The sequence below is a fragment of the Pristis pectinata genome, chromosome 2 (assembly GCF_009764475.1).
Source record: "Pristis pectinata isolate sPriPec2 chromosome 2, sPriPec2.1.pri, whole genome shotgun sequence".
NCBI lineage: Eukaryota > Metazoa > Chordata > Chondrichthyes > Rhinopristiformes > Pristidae > Pristis > Pristis pectinata.
This window is the reverse complement of record NC_067406.1, coordinates 142505143-142531058: the sequence shown is the minus strand read 5'-3', so window position 1 is coordinate 142531058 and position 25916 is coordinate 142505143. Positions and strand designations below refer to the sequence as shown.

Sequence of the window (25916 nt, the reverse complement as noted above, 5' to 3'; positions counted from 1 at the left end):
GCTTGGTTTGGTTGCCTTGGAGATGCTTTTGCAGGAGACAGAACATGTGGATATAGAGGGTTGGGGAGGATTGCGGAGGAGTACTCAGTCCCTCCGTTATCTCCTCCTGGCTTTGATGCAGGACTGAGCAGACATAAATCTTTGGCCATCTCAGTGTTCACAATGGTGCACCAGAGCAGTGAATTACTGAAGCCTTCACTATCTGTCTGGAGTCATTCTGCAAGGCTCAGAGACTCAGCAATGTTTCAGGACAATGGGCACCGAGCAGGCAGGAGGAGAAATAAATCGTCTCCTTCCTCTTCTTCCAACAGCAATTGTTCTGTTGCAGAATGTAGGAAATAATGTTCTTGTGATCATACATTCCCATTCCTATTCCCGGAGTCTCTAGGAGATCCATAGTCCATGAAATAGTTCCTTGAAAGTGGCGACACAGGTAGACAGGGTGGTGAAGAAACACACAATCTGCTGGAGGAGCTCAGCGGGTCGAGCAGCATCTGTGGGGGGAAAGGAATTGTCGACATTTCAGGTCGAAACTGCATCAGGACCTGAAACATAGACAATTCCTTCCCCCACCACCACACCCCCCACCCCCACACAGATGCTGCTCAACCCACTGAGTTCCTCCAGCAGATTGTGTGTTGCTCCAGATTCCAGCATCTGCAGTCTCTTGTGTCTCCATGGTGGTGAAGAAGGTGTTGAGACATGTTTCTCCATCGGTCAGGGTATTGAGTATAGGAGCTGGGATGTCATGTTACAGCTGTACAAAATGTCGGTAAGGCCACAGTTGCAGTTCTGGTCACCCTGTGACGTTATTAAATTGGAGAGGACACTAAAAAGATTTACAAACATTTTACTGGGACGGAGGGTTTGTGTTATAAGGGAGAGGCTGGATAGGCTAGGACTATGTCCCTGGAGGGGTGGGAACATGGATAAGGTGAATAGCCAAGGTCTTTTCTCCAAGGTAGGGGAGTCCAAAACTAGAGTGCATAGGTTTAAAATGAGAGGGGAAAGATTTAAAAGGGATCTGAGGGGCAACTTTTTCACGCAGAGGGTGGTATCAGAGGAAGTGGTGGAGGTGTGCACAATAACAGCATTTGGACAAGTCCATGGACAGGAAAGGTTTAACTGAACATGTTCCAAACGCAGGCAGGTGGGGCTAGCTCAGTTGGGCAACTTGGTCGACATGGACCAGTTGGGCTGAAGGGCCTGTTTCTGTGCTGTATGACTCCATGCCTCTAAATATTGAAGACAGCTGCCTGTTCATGACAGCATGATAACCACTATCATCTCCAGGTACATCTGGTGAGGGATAAGGATTGGCCCTGGAACAAGGGCCACACCATCATTCACATCAGGGTGCCAGGGCCTTGACTGGTCTCAGCCAGGAGATGGTGTTGTAAACAGTGTAGCACTACGTCATTGCCACATGTCTCTGGAGCGGGGCTCGAACCCATGTTGCTTTGACTCAGAGGAGATTGTTCACAGTGGAGGCACGGCCAGCCATAGACATTAGAGCACAGAGCCAGGCCGTTCAGCCTCTCTGTTCCTGGCTGGTGTTTCTGCTGCTCCCACCCCTCTCCCCCTCATGTGCTCACTAAACTTCACATTAAAGCCATCCCCGTGGGAGTGAGTTCCATATTCTCCCTGCTCCCTGGGGAAAGGAGTTTACCAGTGACCGGCTGACACCCAGCTCTCCAGTTTTGGGTCCTCCATATAGAGGCATCTCTGAAGCAAAGTACCAAGCAGCCTCTTGCTTGCCAAGCTACCTTCCCTGACCACCACCTTTTGGTTTTCTTGTTCCAGCTGAAGAACAAGTTCATGAAGAAGTTGCCCCGTGACGCCGAAGCCTCCAATGTGCTGGTGGGGGAGGTGGATTTCCTGGAAGCCCCCTTTATTGCCTTTGTACGCCTGCAGCAAGCTGTGATGCTGGGGGCTCTGACAGAGGTCCCTGTGCCAACCAGGTGAGTGAATGGCGGTGACCTCACCAGCTCCCGCAGGCTGGTCCCATCATCAGCTGCAGCTCAGTGATGACTCTGGTTACTGATGGGTGGGAGTTGTCCTGCTCCTGAGATATGAGCTCAAATCCAGAGGTCCCAGTGCAGTACTGAGGGCATGCAGCATTACTGACAGCATGGCAGACAGATACGTGAAGTGACCTGTTCCGTACGTACATGTCATTAAACCAGAGAGGGGGCAGAAAACATTCACAGGGATGTTGCCGGGACTGGAGGGCTTGAGTTACAAGGAAAGATTGGGACTATTTTCCCCTGGAGTAAAGGAGACCGAAGGGTGACTGTAAAAAGGTTTATAAAATCATGCGGGTTATGGATAAGGTGAATGGCCACAGGCTTTGTCCCAGGGTAGGAGAGTCTGAAGCTCGAGGGTTTAAGGTGAGAGGGGAAAGATTTAAAAGGGACCTGAGGGGCAAGTTTTTCACACAGAGGGTGGTGGGTATATGGAACGAGCTGCCAGAGGAATGGGTAGAGGTGGGGACAAGTACCAAGTTTACAGGACACTTGGACAGGTACATGGATAGGAAAGGTTTAGAGGGATGCGGGCAAATAGGATCTTGGTCAGTATGGATGAGTTGGGCCGAAGGGCCTTTCTCTGTGCGGTATAACCCTGTGACTATGAATCTACACTGGCTTTAATGTTATAAACCAATACAATTGTACAGGGACAGGACTGTACAGGGTGTTTCATTACCCAACACAATCTGACCCAGATCCTTGTGTTTCAGGAGAGGTGACTGAATTCTTGGTAAAAAAGAGAAGTTTCAAGGAATGAGTTAAAGGGAGGAGGAGGGGGTAGGGTAAGGAGAATTCCCAGGACTTGGGGCCTTGGCAGCAGAAGGCACAGGTCACCATCAGGCTGGCAACAACTGGGGTGTCGAAGTGAGTGGAGTGGAGGAGAGCAGGGCCCAGCAGTGACAGAGGCAGCGAGGAAGGGTAAACACATGATGCTGCTGGCATATCGGATTCCGAGGCAGATCACCGAGAACAGGCGTGAGGTGGGTATGGTGTAATGATTCGACCTGCTTTGATTCTTAATGGGATTAAGGTTATTGCTCTGTTTATCCAGATTCCTGTTTGTTCTGCTGGGACCAAAAGGAAAGGCTAAATCCTACCACGAGATCGGAAGGGCGATTGCTACACTCATGTCCGATGAGGTGAGAACGATGAGCCTCTCATCCCCACGTGACACCAGTGTCGGACTCATCGGGCTTCCCTTCAGGTGGAGTGGATCAATCGTGATCCCCTTCCCATCCAATGTTCCATGTCCACTAAAACCCCAGTAACATGATATGCCACCATTCCGAAATTCTGATGGTTCAACATCCAGCTCTCCGGTTCCTTCATCCACACTCCCTCTGACACACCCGTCCCTGGTTCCCACACTCTCTGACACACTTGTGTTGGAGTGTTGCTCTGGAATAACATCGAACAACCAGAGTATCTTTTCTCGTGCATCACCAGAGACTCCAATGTGCTATTGTCTGGATGTTTAGTAGCACCAGGAAGGGGCATCTTCTGAAGCCCTTCATCTAATTCACAGTCCAGCGGTTTCAATCGAATCTCACCGTCAGGAACTAGAAGCTGGTTCCCTGACTGGATCCCGACAGGATCTAACCTCATTTGTCCGGCTTGGCTCACGTTTATTTTCCCAAAAAAACATTGAGATTCAGGATTGGACTGGTTCAGCTCTGGACTTCATCCAGGTCTGGAAGATGTGCTCAGTATGAAGACATCTGTGGTCTGGACTGGACATCCACAGCAGGTTGATGGCATGCTGAAGGTTGATGGGGTTGGGTGGGTCATCTTTAAAGAGCTTGGAACAGGACATACGAGAGACTGCAGCTGCTAGAATCTGGAGTAACAAATGGTTTGCTGGAGGAAATCAGCAGGTCGAGCAGCATCTGTGGAGGAAGGAAGGAATTGTTAATGTTTCAGGTCGAAACACTTCTTCAGGACTGGGAATGGCCTTGGTGAGTCAGGTTTTGGAGTATCAGAGCATTGTGTGCAGTTCTGGTTGCCCCATCACATGAAAAATGTGGAGGCTTTGGAGAGGGTGCAGAAGAGGTTCACCAGGATGCTGCTTGGATTAGAGGGCATGAGCTATAAGGAGAGGTTGGACAAACTTGGGTTGTTTTCTCTGGAGTGTCAGAGGCTGAGTGAGGGGAGACCTGATAGAAGTTTATAAAATTATGAGAGGCATAGATATGGTAGACAGCCAGAATCCTTTTTCCCAGGGAGAAATGTCAAATGCTGGAGGACATGCCTTAAAGAGGGGTAACTTTAAAGGAGGTGTGTGGGGCAAGTTTGTTTGTGTAAAAAAAACAAACAGAGGGTGGTGGGTGCCTGGAATGCACTGCCAGGGGTGGTGGTGGAGGCAGATACGATAGAGGTGTTTAAGAGGCTGTTAGGCAGACTCATGGATATGCAGGGAATGGAGGGATGTGGACCATGTGCAGGCAAAAGAGATTTAGTTTAATTTGGCATCATGTTTGGCACAGACATTGTGGGCCGAAGGGCCTGTTCCTGTGCTGTACTGTTCTGTATTCTATGCTTTAATTTTACACCAGGCAGTCCTCTAATGAGGATTTGCGAGGGCTTTGAACCAGGAACTCTGCCCTCGAATTCTGGGCTAGTTGCTGCTGTTTCCAGCTGGCCCCACGACAACAGAGTGACCAGCATGGGTCACCGAAGGCCCGACGTTTGTCAACCCTCATTGCCAGTGACACAGGACTGTCCTGACACTGTCCATTTCATGAAGCCCCACCACAGGTGGCATTAATGTCACATGGCAGACAGCAGAGGCTCCGCAAACGGTGCCAATTATATGTGACCTGTAGGAAATGACCCCATGCCCACCCTCCCCATCCAGAGCCCCTGGTTCCCAGTGCAGTAAACACTGTGTGGAGTTGAACCGTCCGTGGGATAGGCTGTTTGTGCATCAGTTTGAACGAGTTCCCCTTGTAAGCTCCAGCAAAGACTCGCTTGTTCACTGATTCTCTCCGTGCCTGTCACAGACTGGTTCCGTTGCTGCACGCTCTGTTTTGTCTTGAGGTTTCCCGAGCAGACGACGAGCTCATGTTCTCTGGGGTTGTCATTGAATAACAGAGAGATACAGCATGGAAACAGGCCCTTCGAGCCATCGAGTCTGCACTAGCCGTCAACCAACCATTTACACTAATCCCATCTTCTATTCTCCCCACATTCCTCCCAGATTCCACCGCTCACCCACACACTGGGGGCAATTTACAGCAGGCAAGTAACCTACCAACATGCACGTCTTTGGAATGTGGGAGGAAACCGGAGCCCCCGGGGGAAACCCACGCGGTCACAGGGAGAACGTGCAAACTCCACACAGACAGTGCCGGAGGTCAGGATCGAACCTGGGTCTCTGGCGCCGTGAGGTAGACCTCCTACTGGCTGCACCACTGCGTCACCCACATTGTGTTGTATCCTTAGTCCACAGCCTCCAAGTCAGAGCACACCAAGTGCTTGTCAAGGTAGCGTTTAAATGTAGTGGAGGTGTCTGCCTCCAGCACCATCTCTGGAACTGGTTCCAGCTTCCCAACACACTCCCTCGTTTCCCTTCCTTCATTTCTCACTTATCCTTCTACCTATTAACCTAAATCAACATTGCTCTGGAAGGTGTAAACACTGGCTGGTAAATTGGTTTATTATTGTCACACCTACTGAGGTACATTGAAAAACTTTCACTAGTGGAAACATCTCAATGCCTTAATATGCAAAAAGTTATCGATCTCCATTCTGAATGGACTCAGTGATTGAGGTGTCGCAGCACCAGGGTAGAGAATTCAATCACCACCCCCTGGGTGAAGAAATTTCTTCTCACCTCAGTCTTGAATGGCTTTTTGTTCTAGACACCCCAGCCAGCAGAAACATCCTCCCTGCATCTACCCTGTCGAATCCCAGAAGAATTTTATCTGTTTCAATGAGATCATCTCACATTCTCCTGCACGTCAGAGAATACAGGCCCAGTCTGTTTACATTTCTGTCATTGGGCAAACCTGCCTTCCCAGGAATCTTTCTGCTGAATCTTTGTTGAACTCCCTCTTTTGTAAGTGTATCCTTCCTTGCGTGGGGAGACCAGACCTTACACAATATTTAATATCTCCTCACACAACAACCTGTCCTCGCCGATCTAAGCATCATTAATGGTATCTGCTCACACTGCTATAGGGTCGAGACATTGCACTGAACCCCACCTGTCTTCTCAGGTGAACGCAGAGGGGCCCATTTCAAAACTGAGAATGTTGAAAGGTCATCGACCTAAAACATTAGCTCAGTTTCTCCCTCCACAGATGCTACCTGACCTGCTGAGTGTTTCTAGCATTCTCTGTTTTTATTTCAGATTTCTAGCATCTGCAGTATTTTCCTTGTAGGTTGATGGATTTTTGTGGAGAAGGAGTTTAAGGGTTAAGTTGTGAAGACAAATTTCTCCTGTTCTGTCCCAAAGTAGGAGCAGAGCTAAGCCATTCAGCCCTTTGAACCCTGTACCTGCTCTGACTTTCAATTGGACCATGGCTAAACTGGATTGAACCCAAGATAGTACAGGTTTGAAGGACCATATGCCTCCCTCTGTTCTTACTTTCCCAGTTGGTACAGAACCAGGGAACTTTGTCTTTTGTGGCATTTTCCACTGCTGCTTACTGTTCATTGAAAGGCTTCTGTTTCTCTCTGTCGATCTGGTTAGCTGTTTCATGATGTCGCTTACAAAGCCAAGGATAATGAAGATCTCTTGGCTGGAATCGACGAGTTCCTGGATGAAGTGATCGTGCTTCCGCCGGGCGAGTGGGATCCAGAGATCAGAATTGAGCCTCCAAAGTCGCTGCCATCCTCCGATAAAAGGTAAACGGACCCTTCGTTTCTGCTGACACATTGGCACCATGGGTAGAGTCAGCAAATGGGCTCAGGCAGGCAGTCGGAGCAAGTCCGTACCTCAGGTATCTCCCACGCTTTGGAGACAATCCCATTTACCCCTCTCAGCGGCACTGAAAGATCCTGTGGGACTTTAAAAGAAGAGCAGGGAAGATCTCCCCGGTGTTCAAGCCCAAGTTCTCGCCACAAGTAGATTACCAGGATGGTACGATTTCCAAGGATGTTGTCAGGACTTGAGGGACTGAGTTATAGACAGAGGTTGAGCAGATTGGGACTTTTTCAATGGAGCGTAGGACACTGAGGGGTGATCTTACAGAGGTGTATAAAATCATGAGGGGCATAAATAGGGTGAATGCACACTGTCTTTTTCCCAGAGCTGGGGAGTCAAGAACTAGCGGGCATAGGATTAAGGTGAGAGGGGAGATATTTAATAGGAACCTGAGGGGCAACCTTTTACACAGAGGATTGTCCGTATATGGAACGAGCTGCCAGAGGAAGTAGTTACATGAGGAAGCAGGTACATGAACAACATTTAAAAGGCACTTGGACAGGTACATGGATAGGAAAGGTTTGGAGGGATATGGGCCAAATGCGGGCAAATGGGACTAGCTTGGATGGGGCACCTTGGTGGGCATGGATGAGTGGGGCCGAAGGGCCTGTTTCTCTGCTGCATGATTCTGTGACTCTATTATCCAATCATTTGCTTTGTGCGAATTGGCGGCTGCCGTTCCTACACTGCAACAATGCCGGCACTGGATTGGCCTCAGGATGTGCCAAGGTCAGGAGGGGTTGTGTGTAAGTGTGAGCCTTTACTTGTTCCTCTGACTGTAAGCTGTTGGCAGAGTACAATGTGAATGTGTTTGTCAGTCAGCATTGCTAACAGTGCGAGGAGAAGCAAGGAGCCAATGTATTATTCATTACGATACTGTCTATTTACAAAACTTGGGCAGATTCTGGAGTCTCCATGCCAACAGGGAGGACAAACAAATGAATTATTTCCCTGCTGTCAATGCAGGGAGTGTGAACAATGAACAAATCGCTTATCTCTTGCCCGACTTAAATTCTTTGAAAGCGAAAACATTAAAGGTACTGAGGTGAGAATAAAGTCACAGTGATTATAATGTCAAGGTCAAGGTCAAGTTTAGTGTTAACAAAGTCAAGTAGACAGATGGGGAGGGGGGGGGGGGGGTTGGTCAAGGGACTTGCTGAAGCTCCTCTGTGGCTGATTGAAGACCAGAGCACAAGAAAGGTGTAAGATTGCACATAGTATTTCTGCAAGATGCCCATTGTACGGTGTGCTCCTGATGTTTACCACTTCCAGCACTGTCAGTGGGCCAAATGGCCTCCTGCTGTGTTGTAACGATGCACGGATCCATGAGACGTCATCAATGAATGGCCGCCATTGCACTGAGATTCACTGTACACTTATTGATGCCTAATGTATCCATGGCTTCACTCACGCATCGAAACACAAGGAAAGGATTTAGTTTTTTTCCAATTGTTTAATAGTTTTTAAAGCCTGTTTTATTTTTCTGTCTCCTCCCTCCATTGTTGGTTCCCCCACCCTCCCCCCATCTTTTCTCTCTCTACCCTGTCTCACTCCCATTCTCCTTCTCCGGGGGTAAGTTGAACCTGACCCACCCATTGGGAAGCAGATGAGATCGGCCGGTTTCACATCTCACCTTAAGAGCATGTGTGTGCCTCCTCGGTCTATAGACCAGAGCATACACGTGGTTCCTCATTTTACAGACCAGAGCGTGCGTGCGGTTCCTCGTTCTATAGATCACAGCACGCATGTGGCTCCTCGTTCTAAAATCAAAATTACCTTTGGAAGGCGATGAGTTTCTCTCTGCTGAGGACCATGGGAACAGAAGGTTGTTCAGTACTAGCTGATCCGTGGCCTTGAACCTGCCTCTGGCCTGTATCCTCAGTACCCTTGGAGACACCAGAGACGGCAGATGCTTGAATCTGGAGCAACACACAATCTGCTGGAGGAACTCAGCAGATTGAACAGTATCTGTGCAGACAGAGGGAGGTAGACGCTTTAGGTTGAGACCCTGCATCAGGATTCTCCAGTCTCCAACACTCCTCTTCCTCTTGGACGCCCCCTTCCGACCTTTTACGCTCTCTCGACCTTTTCATTTCCAATTGCCGACGGGACATCAACTGCCTTGGCTTCTCCACTCCCCTCACCCAACTCCAACCTCAGGTCCTGATGCAGGATTTCAGCCTGAAACATCGACAGTTCCTTTCCTCCCACAGATGCTGCTCGACCCGCTGAGTTCCTCCAGTGGATTGTTTGTTGCTCCTCAATATCTTTGGTTAACTAAAATCTGTTGATCCCATATTTAAAAATCATAGTTGACTCAACACTGAGTGGCAATGCAGAAGAGATTTCCAACCTCTCCCTGATAAGCAAGGGGCTGAGACACGACCATGGGTGGGTGGAAATGTAGGGTTGAGGTTGCAGTTAGATTGACCCTGATCTTACTGAACAGAGGGGCAGATTTGAGGGGCCAAGTGGCCTACTCCCACTCCTAATTCATATTTGTATGTTTTGCTGTTTGCTTCCTCACTACTCTGCCACCCAGTGCCAGACTCCCTGCCCAGCTTCCTCATCCAACCCATCAGTCGCCCTCAATATTTTGAAAACTTCAGGCCAATCACCCCATAATTCACAGTTAGTGAAAGCCGTCCTAGTCACTTAACCCTCGGAGTCAGGAATGCTGCCGTGCTGAATCCCCGCTGCACTCCCTCCGAGGCTGAGATCGCCGGTGAGGGCGGGTGAGCTCTCTCCGCAGAGCTCCATCTGACGTTCACCCAGACATCTGGCAGCTCCAACCTGGACTGAAAAATGTTAACAACACAGAACAGTACAACACAGGAACAGGCCTTTCAGCCCATCATGTCTGTGCCGACCATGATGTCAAATTAAACTAAAGCTCTCTGCCTGCACGTGATCCACATCCCTCCATTCCCTGCATATTCATGTGCCTCTTGAATGTCACCATCATGTAGGCCCTCACCACCACACCCGGCATCATGTTTCAGGCACACACCGCTCCCTGTGTTTAAAAAAAACTTGCACATCCCTTCAACCTTCCCCCCCCCCCCCCTCACCCTAAGCCTATGCCCTCTAGTATTTGACATTTCCACCCCGGGAAAAACTGACTGTCCACCCTATCTCATAAATTTATAAACCTCTGTCAGGTCTCCCCTCAGCCTCCGATACTCCAGAGAAAACAACCCAAGTTTGTCCAACCTCTCCTTATCGATAAAAGATGTTGGGTTTAATTATTGCGCAATAAAAGAACAAGAGCGGATAAGATCATGGTTCCTGGTGAGTGAAAGCAGGCTGTGAGCTCGAAGAATACACTGAGGCTGCCCTGATCTCCAGGGTTGTTGGAAGGCGACAGATAGACATTTGTTCAGGCAGCAGATCACATGCAGGAGGCTGGTACCTCCATCATCCCAGCCCACACCACCCAGAAGCAAAAGGAAACATTTGTGATTCATTGTGTGGGTGTCTAAGGTCGATTCCCCTTCCTTAGCACAGATATGAACCAATCACAAGTGGAAATAAAACACAACCGATTGGTTAAACCCCCAACGATATTCATAGACAGTTTGCCTACATGCCAAAACAGTAATTACACTTTCAAAGTAAAGGAAAATCAAACAAACTACAGAGATGAGATGGAGACACAAGAGACTGCAGATGCTGGAATCTGGAGCAACAAACAATCTGCTGGAGGAACTCAGCGGATCGAGCAACATCTGTGGGGGGGTGGGGGGGGGGGAAGGAATCGTTGATGTTTCAGGTCGAAACCCTGTATCGTGAGTCCTGATGCAGGGTATCAACCCGAAACCTCGACCATTCCTTCCCCGCCACCACAGACGCTGCTCGACCCGCTGAGTTCCTCCGGCAACTTGTGTGCTGCTACAGAGGTGAGAAATCTGAAATATAAGCAGAAAATACTGGAAACACTCAGAAGGTCAGGCAGCATCTCTGGAGAGAGAAACAGCTAGTGAAGGGTCCCAGACCAGAAACGGGGATTGTTTCTCTTTCCACAGATGCTGCCTGACCTGTTGAGTGGTTCCAGCATTACTGTCTTCATTTAAAAATAAAGAGTTGGTTTGATGTGCTTTGGGATAGGCTGTAGTCGTGTTATGGCAGGACATGAACATGCTTGTTCTGTAGTCAAGTATTTCCCTCATTGCAGTTTGAATGTTAATTTCCTGTGTGGTTTCCTTTGCTGCTGTGACGATGTGTGAGTTAGAGGTACATATCTGAGATGCGGTTGTAGCAGCAGTCACTACTCACATGTTAGATCACACAAGTGATCATTACCAGGTCTATTAATGACCAGTGGGATACTGTCCCAGGCATGTTTTGCTGTGACTCACCTCAGCACAGCTGACACTCACCCTGTGTCTGTCATGCACCTACTGATGTTATAGATTACGCAGCACACGGTTCCTCCATGGATTGGGGAAGTGGACAATATTTGTTATCAGCAACAAACAAACTGCTGGAGGACCTCAGCAGGTCAGGCAGAATCTGTGGAGGGAAATGGAAGTCGACGTTTCGGGTCGAGACCCTTCATCTGGACTGAAAGAGTAGAATTGAAATGTTGACCTAAAACGTCGACTGTCCATTTCCCCACAGCTGCTGCTTGAGGCACTGAGTTTCCTCCAGCAGTTTATTTTTTGCTCCAGATTCCAGCATCTGCAGACTTTTGTGTCTCTGACCTTTGTCATTAAGTCACTAAAACACCAGGAGCTCATCACCCACGGCTCAGGAGAGAGATGGCGGTTAAAGGGTCCACGCTGTCTCATCCATTCCTGGCCACAGCATCCTTCAGCCTCACTGTCCAGTGGTCTGACAAACGTCAGTAATTCCCTGGATCCCCGCGACTGGTCAGTGATCACCCACACACAGTGGTCACCGGCCCCTTGACCAGCCCATAGCTCCCAGTGCCTGGAGCCACACCGCGTGGGACTCAGTCAGGTCAGTGCTTTGTGTTGGGTGTCCCTCGAACACAAGGGGGTGACTGCACCCCCCTCACCATGCAGTCACTTCTGCCCCTGGTGGGGTTCTCGGGGCTGACACATCCCCCGCTGTCAGTGTGGTACAATACCGGAACTGCGACCTCCACAAGCAGCGGTGCAGGCAAATGCAGGGTAAAACACCCGAATGCATTTCGAAGTCAAAACCACCAGTGCAAATTTAATAATGTTTTCCCCCAATTTTTTTTCATGAGCACCTAACCTTTGTACATGAGTACACACACACACACACACACACACACACACACACACACACACACACAGAAAAGACACACACGTGCACACACACACGCGCACACACACACACACAGACAAGACACACGCACGCGCGCACACACACACACAGAAAAGATGCACAAACACACACACACAGACAAGACACACACCCACACACACACACACACACACACACACAGAGACAAGACACACTCACACACACACACACACCACACACACAACCCACCCACACACAGACACATACATACTCTCACACACACATACTCACACACACACACACACACACACACACACACACACACACACACACACACACACGCACACGCGCTTAATGTGCCAAAGGCATAAATTCCAGTTTCTAAACAAAAATATCTTTCAGTTTGTGGAAGCCAAAAAATTGCAGATGCTGAAAATGTGAAATATAAACAGAAAATGCTGGAATGACTCAGAAGTTCAGGCAGCATCTGTGGAGAGAGAAACAGTCAGTGTTTTAGGTCGAAGGCTCTCCGTCTCTCTCTCTCTCCACAGAGGCTGCCTGATCTGTTGAGTCTTTCCAGCATTTTCTGTTTCTGTTTTGTGGGTTGTCTGTGAACCAATGAGGGCAGTGACTGCGGGAGTGCTCCCCAAGGCCAGGAGCTCTGGATACAAGAATATGGAGCAGGAGGAGGCCACTCGGCCCCTCAAGCCTGCCTCACCATTCAATATGACCATGGCTGATCTGTCTCAGGCCTCAACTCCTCTCTGTTCCCCAGTTCCCCGTCACCCTCAGTTACCAGCTCTTCCAACCTTTAAACTCATTTAATAATCAACATCTACATCTCTCTGGGGTTAGGGAATTCAGGGTTGGAGACCAGTGCGGGAGATCTCCAGCCTGTGCTGAGACCACCGATGTGAGGCACAAGGACCCTCCAAGTACCCCCTGGGATGGGGAAAGGAAGCCCAATGGAGTGAAGTTAAAAGCCATTTGGATAAATACATGGATAGGAAAGGTCTAGAAGGATATGAGCCAAATGCGGGGAAATGGGATTAGTTGAGGTAGGGACCAATACATTGTAGACTCATCCCTCCCCACCATTGGTAGTATTAAGGCACTGCCTCAAGAAGGCCACATCCGTCACCAAAGATCCTCACCATCCGGGCTCTGCCATCTTCTCGCAGCTACCATCGGGCAGGAGGTACAGAAGCCTGAAGTCCCACACCACCGGGTTCAGGAACAGCTACTTCCCTTCAACCATTCGGTTCTCGAACCAACCTGCACAACCCTAATCACTACAGATTAACTATACTGGGACCACTTTGACCACTTGGCACTACAATGGGCTTTTTGTTTTAATTGTGTTCTTTCTTGTATAATTTATATTTAATCTCTGTTTGTCTTGTGAATGTTGTGTCTCTAATGCTATGTGCCTGTGATGCTGCTGCAAGTAAATTTTTCATTGGATGAGGAAGTGGAGGCGTGGGTTAGTAAGTTTGCAGATGACACGAAGGTTGGGGGTGTGGTGGATAGTTTGGAGGGCTGTCAGAGGTTACAGAGGGATATAGATAGGATGCAGAGTTGGGCTGAGAAGTGGCAGATGCAGTTCAACCCAGATAAGTGTGAAGTGGTTCATTTTGATAGGTCAAATATGTTGGCGGAATATAGTCTTAATTGTAGGACTCTTGGCAGTGTGAAGGATCAGAGGGATCTTGGGGTCCAAATCCATAGGACGCTCAAAGTGGCAGAGCAGGTTGACTCTGTGGTTAAGAAGGCATATGGTGTAATCGGGGAATTGAATTTAGGAGCCGTGAGGTATTGTTGCAGCTATATAGGTCCCTGGTCAGACCCCACTTGGAGTATTGTGCTCAGTTCTGGTCGCCTCACTACAGGAAAGATGTGGAAGCTATAGAGAGGGTGCAGAGGAGATTTACAAGGATGCTGCCTGGGATGCAGAGCATGCTTTATGAAAGCAGGCTGAGGGAACTCGGCCTTTTCTCCTTGGAGAGACGGAGGATGAGGGGGGACCCGATAGAGGTGTATAAGATGATGAGAGGTATTGATCGGGTAGATAGTCAGAGGCTTTTCCCCAGGGCTGAAATGGTGGCCACAAGAGGACACAGGTTTAAGGTGCTGGAGAGTAGATATAGAGGAGATGTCAGGGGTAAGTTTTTTACTCAGAGAGTGGTGAGTGCGTGGAATGGGCTGCCAGCAACGGTGGTGGAGGCGGATACGATAGGGTCTTTCAAGAGACTTTTGGAGAGGTACATGGAGCTGAGTAAAATAGAGGGCTATGGGTAAGCCTAGTAATTTCTAGGGTAGGGACATGTTCGGCACAGCTTTGTGGGCTGAAGGGCCTGAATTGTGCTGTAATTGTTCTATGTTGTATGTTCTACCCGTGCACACATGTACTTGTGCAGATGACATGGACAAGTTGGGCTGAAGGGCCTGTTTCCATGCTGTATTTCTCTATGACTCTGAGTCTCTTGATTGAAAACAGTTTGAATTAGTTGATACACTAGTGACACTGGGCATGTTGAGAGGCATCAGGTCAGATGACCAAACACATAGTCATAGAGTTATGCAGCACGGAAACAGGCCCTTTGACCCAACTGGTCCACGCCGACCAAGATCTCCCATCCAAGCTAGTCCCATTTGCCGGCGTTTGGCCCATAACCTTCTGAACCTTTCCAATTCATGTATCTGTCCAACTGTCTTTTAAAAGTTGTTATAGTACCTGCCTCATCCATTTCATCTGGCATCTGATTCCACATAGTTGCCCCTCAAGTTCCTATCAAATCTTTCCCCTCTCACCTTAAACCCTCTAATGCCCTCTGGTTCTTGATCCCCCAGCCCTGGTAAAAAGACTGTGCATTCACCCTATCCATTCCTCTCATGATTTTATACACCTCTGTAAGATCACCTCTGAAGAGAGGAGAGAGGTGGAGAGGTTTCGAGTGGAACACCAGGAGATGCTCCAATAGCCCATCTAAGCCAGACTTGCCCAGGCAGTGTTCCAGAATGAGTTGCTCCATCAAACAGCCAGACTGGACCTGCTGGGTAATTGCTGTATTAAACCGTAGATAAGATAAAGGACCTGATTGATGGTTTTCGGATTGCAAAAGTTTTTGGACTGTTTCGCTGTTCTATAATAAAGCAAGTTTTATTTTTGAACCCTTATGAGCAATTCCAGTTCCGACCAGTTTTTAAAAAGCTTGCAGGTTGAATCATTGCAAGATAAGATAAAACACTTACTGGTACTTTCTCCCTTAATAAAACCACTGCTTCCTCTCAGTAAACAGATATGGAAACACCCAGTTCTTTAATTGTGACCCCATTAACTCAACACTCTCTGTAATGAGATAATTTGCTCAGGTATAAACTTACCCACACAATGCAAATGTTGATAAGGACTGTGGCTGACGGGTTCTGTTCGAACACGGTGGGTTCCGTTGGAATATAGACTGCATCTTGGATGACATGTTAAACTGCACTGTGTCTCAGGGGAAAGTAAATGATCTTTCAGTATCATTTTGATGCAGTTAATTCAACCGATGAGCTGGCCAATGATAATCCCTCTCGATGTCACAACTGTGACTCCACTTCAGAGGCACTTCATTGGTCATGAAGAGGCTTCAACATAAGAAATGGGAGCAGGAGTAGGCCATTCGGCCCCTCGAGCCAGTTCCACCATTCAGCAAGGTCAGGGCTGATCTTATTCCTCACCTGCTTTCCTGCAAAGCCTCCATTTCATAGTGAGGACATCCAGTGACAGTGTTTTGGCTCGTGATGTCAGCAGTAAGGGGGTGACCATGCATCAAGAATGATGGGACATTGATGAACTGGGACTGGGGTGGGGTAGTCCCACCCTACCCCAAGTTCCCACTGAGGTCAGTCATAGAGACTCAGAGAGAGATACAGCACGGAAACAGGCTCTTCAGCCCACTGTCTTCCTCCTGACCATCAATCACCCATTCACACCAATCCCATTTCATTCATCCTCCCCACATTCCCATCAACTCTTCCCACATTTTACCCCTCACCCATACACTGGGGGCAATTTACAGCAGCCAATTAACCCACCGACTTTGGGATGTCGGGGGGGGGGGGAGCCCAGGCGGTCACAGGGGAAACATGCAAACTCCACTGCACCCAAGGTCAGGATCTCTGGAGCTGTGAGGCAGTGGCTTTACCAGATGTGCCACTGTGCTGTCCTGGACTGACTGTGGGATCTTCCCTACCATGTTACCCCAGGTATTAGTTTAGCTGGACCTACCGTGTGTTCGGAGGTGGTGAAGCTGGGCTCCCCATCCGATCTTGCTCCCTATTGACTTCAGTGCAAGATTAGGGAGAGGGAGTCGGCTCTCGATTCCACTGGCCTCCTGCGAACTTGTCTGTTACCAGTGGTCCAGGAAACTGAGAGCTGTCGGTGTCCAGCTCCCAAGGGATGAATATTTGCCCCTCTTGTCACACACTTCAACTGAGCAGAAGACCCTAATAATTCCTTTCCACGTTGATTTGGTGGTGGTGGTGGTGGGGGCGCGGGGGGGAGTGGTTGTAGGACTGTGATAGGACACAAGGTTTGCACATTGGGTGTGTAAATGGGCAGATCAATAACAGGGAGAAAGGGCTACAAACTACTGAGACAGGACAAGAGCAAAAGATTCTTGGGTAAAGGTTCACAAATCATTAAAGGTTATGACAGATTAATAGGTGCTAGGGACAAATAATGAGGTGTAGATAAGATGTTAAACTATTGTATGCCTTTGTTGGACTATGGATAGGCCTGTCAATAGCATACTGAAGAAGGTGCAAAAAGGTTCTCAAGGACAATGTTGGGATTGAGGTTGTATCGATAAGGAGATTGGCCCTTTTCCAAAGAGGCTGTCTCCTGAGGAAAGGCTGGGTTTCTGGGCTTGTAGTCACTGAAGAGTGAGAGGGGACTTATTGAAACATGTAAGATCCAGAGGGGTCTTGACAGGGTGGATGTGGAGGGGATGTTTCCCTCTGTGAGTGAGTCTAGAACTGGGGGTCACTTTTTAAAAATAATAGGTTTCCTAATTTAGACAGAGATGAGCTTTTGTTTCTCTGAGCATGAATCTCTGGAAACCTCTTTCCGAAAGGGCGGTGAAAGCAGAGCCTTTAAATATCTTTCAGGCAAAGGCAGATAGATTCTCAGTAAGGTTAGGCAGCTTAGACAGAGAGGTGGAGTTGAGGGCAGACACGAGCCTTTTGAATGACAGGGCAGGCTTGTGGGGCTGAATGACCTACTCCTGCTCCTAGTTCATATGTTCCTAGTTCAATATGACTATATAGATATGAAAAAAAACAAATTTCTTTCCATGGTGATCCAGTTAAACATCTCCAAAATCCAGAGCAGTAAACAATCTGCTGGAAGAACTCAGAGGTTCGAGCAGCACCTGTGGGAGGAAAGGAATTGTCGACGTTCTGTTTGAAACCTTGCATCCGGTTTTGACCTGAAACGTCAACAATTCCTCCCCCCCCCACCCCACGGATGCTGCTCGACATGCTGAGTTCCTCTGGCAGATTGTTGCTCCAGATTCCAGCATCTGTCGTCTCTTGTGTCTCCATCTACAAAATCCAATTTCTCCAGTTTCTTGTTTCTGAGAACAAGGGAACCATCATTATAAGAGGGTCATCAAGAATCCAATAAGGAATTCAGGAATAGCTTCTTTATCCAGAGAGTGGTGGGATGTGGCAATCAGCCCTCAGGGAGTGGCAGGGTTTCTGAGGATAACCATGCAATGTGGAAAAATGTGAAGTTATCCACTTAATTGCAAAAACAGAGAAGCAGAGGGTCAGAACCAGAATCAGGTTTATTATCACTGACTTATATGACGTGAAATGTGTTGTTTTGCAGCAGCAGTACAGTGCAAAGACATAAAATTATTATTAATAAATAAATAGTGCAACAAAAAGGAGTAACGAGGTAGTGTTCATGGGTTCATGGACCGTTCAGGAATCTGATGTTGGAGGGGAAGAAGCTGTTTCTGAATCGTTGAGTGTGGGTCTTCAGGTTCCTGTACCTCCTCCCCGATGGTAGTAATGAGAAGAGGGCATGTCCCACGTGGTGAGGGTTGTGTTGGATGCCGCCTTCTTGAGTGTCCTCGATGGCGGGGAGGGTTGTGCCCGTGATGGAACTGGCTGAGTCTACAACCCTCTGCGGTCTCTTGCGATCCTGTGCATTGGAGCCTCCATACCAGGCAGTGATGCAGCCAGTCAGAATACCCTCCATTGTACCTCTATAGAAATTTGTAAGAGTCTTTGGTGATGTACCAAATCTCCTCAAACCCCTAATGAATAGAGCACTGGCGTGCCTTCTTTGTGATTGCATCAATGTGTTGAGCCCAGGAGTGTTTATTAAATGGTGAGAGATTGGGTAGAGTTGATGTTCGTTGGGACTGAAGGCCAACAAGCAGGTGAAGCAAACAACAAGGCAAATGTTATGTTGGCCATTATGAGAGGGTTTGAGTACACGAGCAAAGATATCTCATTGCAGTTCTCTAGGTCTTTAGCAAAACCTCACCTGGAGTATTGTGGATTGGTTTGGTCTCCTTACCCAAGGATGGATGTACTTAGCACAGAGGGAGTACAGTGAAGATTCACCGGACTGGTTTCAGGGACGTATGAGAAGAGATTGAGTAGATTGGAACTGTATTCTCTGTAGTTCAAAGAATGAGAGGAGATCTCATTGAAGCTTACAATGTTCTGAAAGGGCTTCCCAGGCTGATGCAGGGAGGATATATCCCCTGACAGAGACGTCTGGAACTGGGGTCACAGTCGGCCATTTAAGACTGAGATGAGGAGAAATTTCTTCACTCAGAGGGTGGTGAGTCTTTGGAATTTTCTACCCAATGGGGCTGTGATGGTTCAGTCTCTGAGTTCATTCCAACCAGAGATGAATAGATCTCCGGATGCGAATGGAATGGGGATAGTTCAGGGAAATGGCATTGAGGTAGATCAGCCAAAATCTAGATGAATGGTAGACTAGGCTTGTGGGCCCGAATGGTCCATTTTGTACATTGTTGCATTCGATTGGATGGAGGAGTAAAAGTTGATGGTGAGCAGTTGTTTTTGCACCATATGCAAAGCAGCCAAGAGCGAGGGAGAGAGGCAAATGGTTTAACACCGTCATCCTTTTGAACAGGAAGAATATGATCTCAGGAGGAGAAAGCATCCAGATGAATGGAGACATGCCTCATGACAGCGGAGCTGGGGGTGGTGGCCATGAGGTGTCGGATGAACTGAAGAAAACCGGAAGGTAAGACGGGAAATTCTGTGACGTAAGTGGAGGTAACCGTCAAATTTGGTGTTTGGCTGCGTTCTGGGCATTATTGGGAGGTGCTAGAATGGATGGTGTTTTGTGATGCACACCGATGCTTTGGATACTGTTTACTTTTCCTTTTCCAAAGAAGGTTTATTCAGTGGTTACTCCATCACATCATTACAATACGACAGCATTCTATGATCCATACTATTTACAGTCAACAGCTTCAAATTACAACACAGTCATCTCCATCCAGAACCCACTCAAGCCCCTGTGGCACCCACCGGTCCCGGAAGGCCCCCTAATGGTCCCGTGGATACCGCGTGCTCCTTCTCCGGGGACACACGGGCATGGATGTAACCCCGGAAGAGGGGCAGCAGTCGGCTCAGGCGGAACCCTTGACTGCCCGCCGCCTGGACCCGTGAATGGCCACCTTGGCCAGGCCCAGGAGCGAACCAACCGGGAGATTCCCCGAGCGACCCACCCCCGTCCGCACCGGGTGACCGAAGATCAGGAGCATGGGGGTGAAGTGCAGCCAGAACCTGAGGAGCAGCCCCTTCAGGTACCCAAACACAGGCTGCAACCTCTCCCACTCCGTATGTACACGGTACACCGACTCCTCCCAGCCGCAGAAGTGACAGGCGGCTGAGTCCGTAAAGCAACTTGAATCTGTTAAGCTTTGGACACTCTGTGTTCATCTGATGATATTACGCTTGGTAAAGTTCAATGATTATTTCTCAAAATGTGGCTGGTCAGTGTCTGTTGTTACGCGATTGTTCAATTTCATTAAACCTTTCTTGAAGCAATGAAATTGTAAAACATTATGCAGTCAGAAAGCTTCAGAGGGATATGGGCCAAACGCAGGCAAATGGGACTGGTTCAGACAGGTGTGCATGATGGGCCAAAGGGCCTACTTGCGTGCTGTATGACTCTATGACACATTACTCATGGAACAAATGGGGTTTCAAAGCTTATTATTTTCCTATCTCGTTATTATTCCCTTCAAGGGAAAACAATTTTTCTTTAATTCAAAGGAGGTGTTTTCCTAAATTTGAATTCCCCAGGTGATTTATACACCAGTGCAGCATTGACATGGACTTTGTGGTAACGACTCACTCCTTTAACTGACAAAAGGCAGCCTGCTGGGAATCCCATCTTCAGTTGCTTTGGGCTTCGATTCCCCTCCAGTTTTTGGCCTCTTCAGTGACCTGAAGACCCACAGAACCAGGGTGGGAGCAAATCTCCCTCGATCCTGATGGGTTGCCCTTGCACTGCCTCCTCTGAGGGACCATAGTTTTTAGAACATAGAACAGTACAGCACAGGAGCAGGCCCTTCAGCCCATGATGTCTGTGCCAAACATGATGCCCAATTCAAGTAAATCTCTTCTGCCTGCACATAAAGTCATACAGCACAGAAACAGGCCCTTCAACCCAACTCATCCATGCTGACTGTGTTGCCCAGCGAGCTAGTTCCATCTGCCTGCGTTTGGCCCATAGCCCTCTAAACCTCTCCTATCCATTGACTTATCTAGATGGCTTTTAAACGTTGCTGATGTGCCCGTCTCAACCACTATTTCTGGCAGCTCGTTCCAAATGCGCACCACCCTTTGTGTGAAGAAGCTGCCCCTGATCTCCCTTTTAAATCTTTCACCTCCGATCTTAAACCTCTGCCCTCTTGTTTTTAGCACCCCCTCCCTGGGAAAAATACTATGAGCGTTCACCCTGGCTATGCCCCTCGTGATCTTATATACATAATCCATATCCCTCCAGTCCCTGCGTACTCATGTGCTATCTAACACCACTATTGTATCTGCCTCCACCACCAGCCCTGGCAGCCCGTTCCAGGCACTCACCGCTCTCTGTGTTAAAAAACTTGCCCTGCACATCTCCTTTAAACTTTCACCCTCTCGCCTTAAATGCATGTCCCCTGGTACCTGGCATTTCTACTCTGAGAAGAAGATTCTGACTGTCTACTGGCCGACTGACTTTCATTAAACTTTTCTTTTGTCGGACATCTTAGATTCTTCGGAGGTTTTGTGCAGGACATCAAGAGGAAAATCCCGTGGTATGCCAGCGATTTCTATGACGCACTCAGCATCCAGTCACTTTCTGCCATCCTTTTCATCTACCTGGGGACTGTAACCAACGCTATCACATTTGGAGGACTCCTCGGAGATGCCACGGACAATATGCAGGTTCGGGGCAAAGGTGGCTAGATTCCTACATGTGCTAATGGGGGGCCCGGTGTGTTAATCACAAACACGATTACATCAGAGTCACTGCAATGCACTCCCTGGAGACACAGTCTCTGTGCTCTCACCCACACTGTGTATGAGGCAGTGCTTCCTGAGAGAGTCAGCAGAGTTGGGAGTATCGAGAGGTGGCCCTGGTGAAGTGTGGGTCTGGACAAGGCGGATGTGGAGCTGTTGTTTGCCCGGCTGGTAAATTGGTTTATTGTTGTCACATGTACCGAGATACAGCGAATAGCTTTTGTTTCGCATGCCATCCAGACAGATCATTCCGTACATATGTATATGGAGGTAGTGAAAAGAAAACAGAACAGGACCATAAGACACAGGAGCAGAATTAGGCCTTTCGGCCCACTGAGTTTGCTCCGCCATTCGATCGTGGATTTATTTTTCCCTCTCAACCCCATTCTCCTGCCTTCTCCCTGTAACCTTTGATGCCCTTACTAATCAAGAACCTATCAACCTCCGCTTTAAATTACCCAATGACTTGGCCTCCACAGCCGTCTGTGGCAATGAATTCCACAGATTCACCACCCTCTGGCTGAAGAAATTCCTCCTCATCTCTGTTCTAAAGGAACGTCCTTCTAATCTGAGGCTGTGCCCTCTGGTCCTAGACTCTCCCACTACTGGAAACACCCTCTCCACTGTGAATTCTGTGCAGTAACTCTGAGGTAATCATGTGTGATTAACACACTGGGCAGAATAAAGTGTTACAGTTACAGAGAGAGTGCAGTGCAGGCAGACAATAAGGTGCAAGGGCCATGACGAGGTAGATTGGGGGCTCAAGAGTTCATCTTTATCGTATAAGAGGTCCGTTCAAGAGTCTTATAACAGCGGGATAGAAGCTGTCCTTGAGCCTGATAGTACATGCTCTCAGGCTTTTGTATCTTCTGCCCAATGGGAGGGAGAGAAGAGAGAATGTCCAGGATGGTAGGCTGAGGTGCCTAGAACAAGTCTCAGAATGACTGGTCAGTCATTACATGGAACATAGAACAGTACGGCACAGGTCAGGCCCTTCGGCCCACCATGTTGTGCTGTACTAATGAACATTCTGTATTGGGCAGAGAAAAAATTCCTTCCTTCAGAGGATGGTGAATCTTTGAAATTCTCCAGGTAGTGGTCTGTGGAGGCTCAGTCATGTCCTGACCTCTGGTGCTGTCTGTGTGGAGTTTGCATGTTCTTCACGTGACTGTGTGGGGTTCCCCTGGGTGCTCCGGATTCCTCCCACATAGAGTCACAGTCATAGAGCAATACAGCATGGATACAGGCCCTTTGGCCCAACCAGTCCTTGCCAACCACGGTGCCCACCCAGCTAGTCCCAATTTCTTGCATTTGGCCCATATCCCTCCAAGCCCTGCCCCTCCATGTACCTATCCAAGTGCTTCTTAAATGACACTATTGTACCTGCCTCACCCACTTCCTCTGGCAGCTCGTTCCATACACTCACCACCCTCTGCGTGCAGAATTTGCCCCTCAGATCCATTTTAAATCTTTCCCCTCTCATCCTAAACCTATGCCGCCTAGTTTTGGACTCCCCTACCCTGGGGAAAAGACTGTTATCGTCCACCTTATCTATGCCTCTCATAATGTTAAACATTTCTATAAGGTCGCCCTTCATTCTCCTACGTTCCAAGGAATAAAGACCCAGCGTGGCCAACCTCTCCATGTAACTCAGGCCCTCGAGTCCTGGCAACATCCTCGTAAATCTTCTCTGCACTCTTTCCAGTTTAACCACGTCTTCCCTATAACAGGGTGACCAAAACTGTGCCCAGTGCTCCCAAGTGCAGCCTCAGCAAAATATGTTATGCAACATAACGTCCCAACTCCTGTACTCAGTGCCCTGATTGATGAAGGCCTAAAGTGTGCAGGGTGGTAGGTTAATTGGCTGCTGTATGTTACCCCCAGTGTGTAGGTGAGGGATAGAATGTGGGGGGAGTTGATGGAATGTGGGAGAACAAAATGGGATTAGTGTAGAATTGGTGTATATAGGTGCCTGGTAGTTGGCAATGGGTCAATGGGTTAGGGGCTATTTCCATGTTGTATGAATCTAAAAAGGTGGAATATTTTTCTAATAAGGGAATCATAGGATTTGGGGTTAGTGTGAGAAAATGGCACTGGGGTAGACCACCCACTATCTCACTGAATGGAAGAAGAAGTGTGAGGGGCTCCACTCCTGTGAGATCCAATTGGACTTGTCAGTGACCTTCTTACATTGGTGATCTTTGGTTTTGGATTTGCCATATGTGGAAACATCTCAGTCATAAATTTTAAAGTTCTTTATATCACGATCAAAATTATATCTTTTTTAGATTCATGATTGTATGTATAAAACTCGAGGTTTAGTCAGGCGAGAGTTTGCGGTAATTAGAATTGGGGTCACTGCATTAAAGGACACAGTTGACTAGAGTCTCTGTCTCACGTCCTCATTTATCACTGCCATTCGGAATGGACCTCGCACACTGAGATTCACCTTGGACTCAGAAGCAGGAGGAAGCCACACGATGCTCCCCGCCACCCAAGCCCCACACTGATCCTGCGCACCTACCTGTAAAATTGATAGCTGGTCTCCTACCTCCGCACTTTCTTGTTTGATTTCTGAAATCCTTCAGTGTGCACCAATCAATGGATGAACTCAATGATCCACTTCCTTCAGGGGGAGAAAATGCCATAGATTCTCCCAAGCAAAGACATTTCATCTCACCCCTTATCCCGAGTTCTCCCACAATTCCAGGTGCAGTAGCCTGAGGAAAGAGTTTAGATTTATGCTTCAATGGGATCACACCTCATTCGTCTAGATTCTGAGAACATTGTTCCCTGCTTCTCCATCTCAGGCGAGGATCTGGCTTCAGGTGTTATTCTTTTCATTGACCTGCAAGGTGGCAAGTGTAAAATAGGAAAACAAAAGGCAGAAGATGCTGGGGATACTCTACAGGTCAGGCAGTGTCTGTGGAGAGGGAGAAATGACCTTTCATCAGAACTCCAGTTCCCACACAAACTGGAAAGGCTGGTCATCTGAAGTTGTTGATTCAGTGTTGAGCCCCAACTTCTGTAACGTGCTGGATGGAAGATGATGTGGTGTTCCTTAGGCTTGTGTCGGGCTACACTAGACCAATGTAAGAGGCCAAAGACAGGGAGGTCAGAGTGGGAGTGAGGAAGAGAATTAGAGTCCCAGGAGCACCTATTGGCTGAAGAGACAGGAACTGATGTTACTGGCAAATTCTCAGGGAATGTGAGCACAGGGAGTGGTTGGGACAACTCGTAGAGACAGGATGATGGGGGTCCGATGAGAAGGACGGGAAGAAGCATTGACCAAGAAGGGTTGAAGGGCCATTTCTATCCTGTTCATTCTGCGTACTTCCTTTGAAAATCCCCTGCCTTGGGTTGGGAGGCCAGCTGATGGAACTTTAAGGCCAGGCGTTAGACAGTTTGATGATTCAATTTCCGCTCCACCACAGGGCGTGCTGGAGAGTTTCCTGGGCACAGCTGTCAGTGGAGTCGTCTTCTGTCTGTTTGCTGGGCAACCACTCACCATCCTGAGCAGCACTGGGCCAGTGCTCGTCTTCGAACGCCTCCTCTTCAGCTTCAGCAAGTAGGTTTGATGTCAATGTACACGAAACACTGCAGCATTGGAGTTGGTGTATTATTGTCACTTGTACCGAGGAACAGTCAAACTCTTGTCTCAGGAGCAGCCATGACCTATGGCAGCTGGGTGGGAACCCGGAGGGCACGGGGCAAGTAGAGTCTGGGAGGAGGTTTCATGATGTGCCACTTCAGAGGATGGAAGGCCATTCAGCCCATCGTACCTGTACTGGCTTTTTGAAAGGGTCTCCGAATGATCGTGTTTCACCGCTTTTTCCTCACAAGTACTTATCAAAGTCCCTGTCGAATTTGCTTCCACTGTGTCTTCAGGCATTGCATTCCAGACCCACACAACAGTATCCTGCCCCACACCCTCCACCGTACCCCTGGGTCTTCTGGTGATCCCCTTCACTCCGTCTCCTCTGGTCACTCTCACTCCTGTCACTGAGCATAATGACTCCTTCCGAAACTTTTCTGATATTTAGACCTTGAGAGTAATTTTAGCAGTGATCAGTTTCCAGCTGGGCACTGAGACTTGAGTGAACAGGATCGGTCAGGTGGTGAGCGTTTAAATTTAGATCTCATTTTCAATGCTTTAACAGAAGCTGTTA

General features: G+C 48.3%; 1 protein-coding gene across 1 annotated transcript in view; it reads left to right on the top strand.

The window, feature by feature from the left end:
* Positions 1–25916, top strand: part of LOC127584373 (electrogenic sodium bicarbonate cotransporter 1-like) — a 182221-nt gene that overhangs the window by 68314 nt on the left and 87991 nt on the right. Inside the window, exons 8-13 of the mRNA XM_052041132.1 lie at positions 1804–1961; positions 3082–3169; positions 6724–6878; positions 19358–19471; positions 21498–21672; positions 25182–25315. Coding sequence (XP_051897092.1) covers positions 1804–1961; positions 3082–3169; positions 6724–6878; positions 19358–19471; positions 21498–21672; positions 25182–25315 — 824 coding nt within the window. The remainder of the gene's footprint in view (positions 1–1803; positions 1962–3081; positions 3170–6723; positions 6879–19357; positions 19472–21497; positions 21673–25181; positions 25316–25916) is intronic.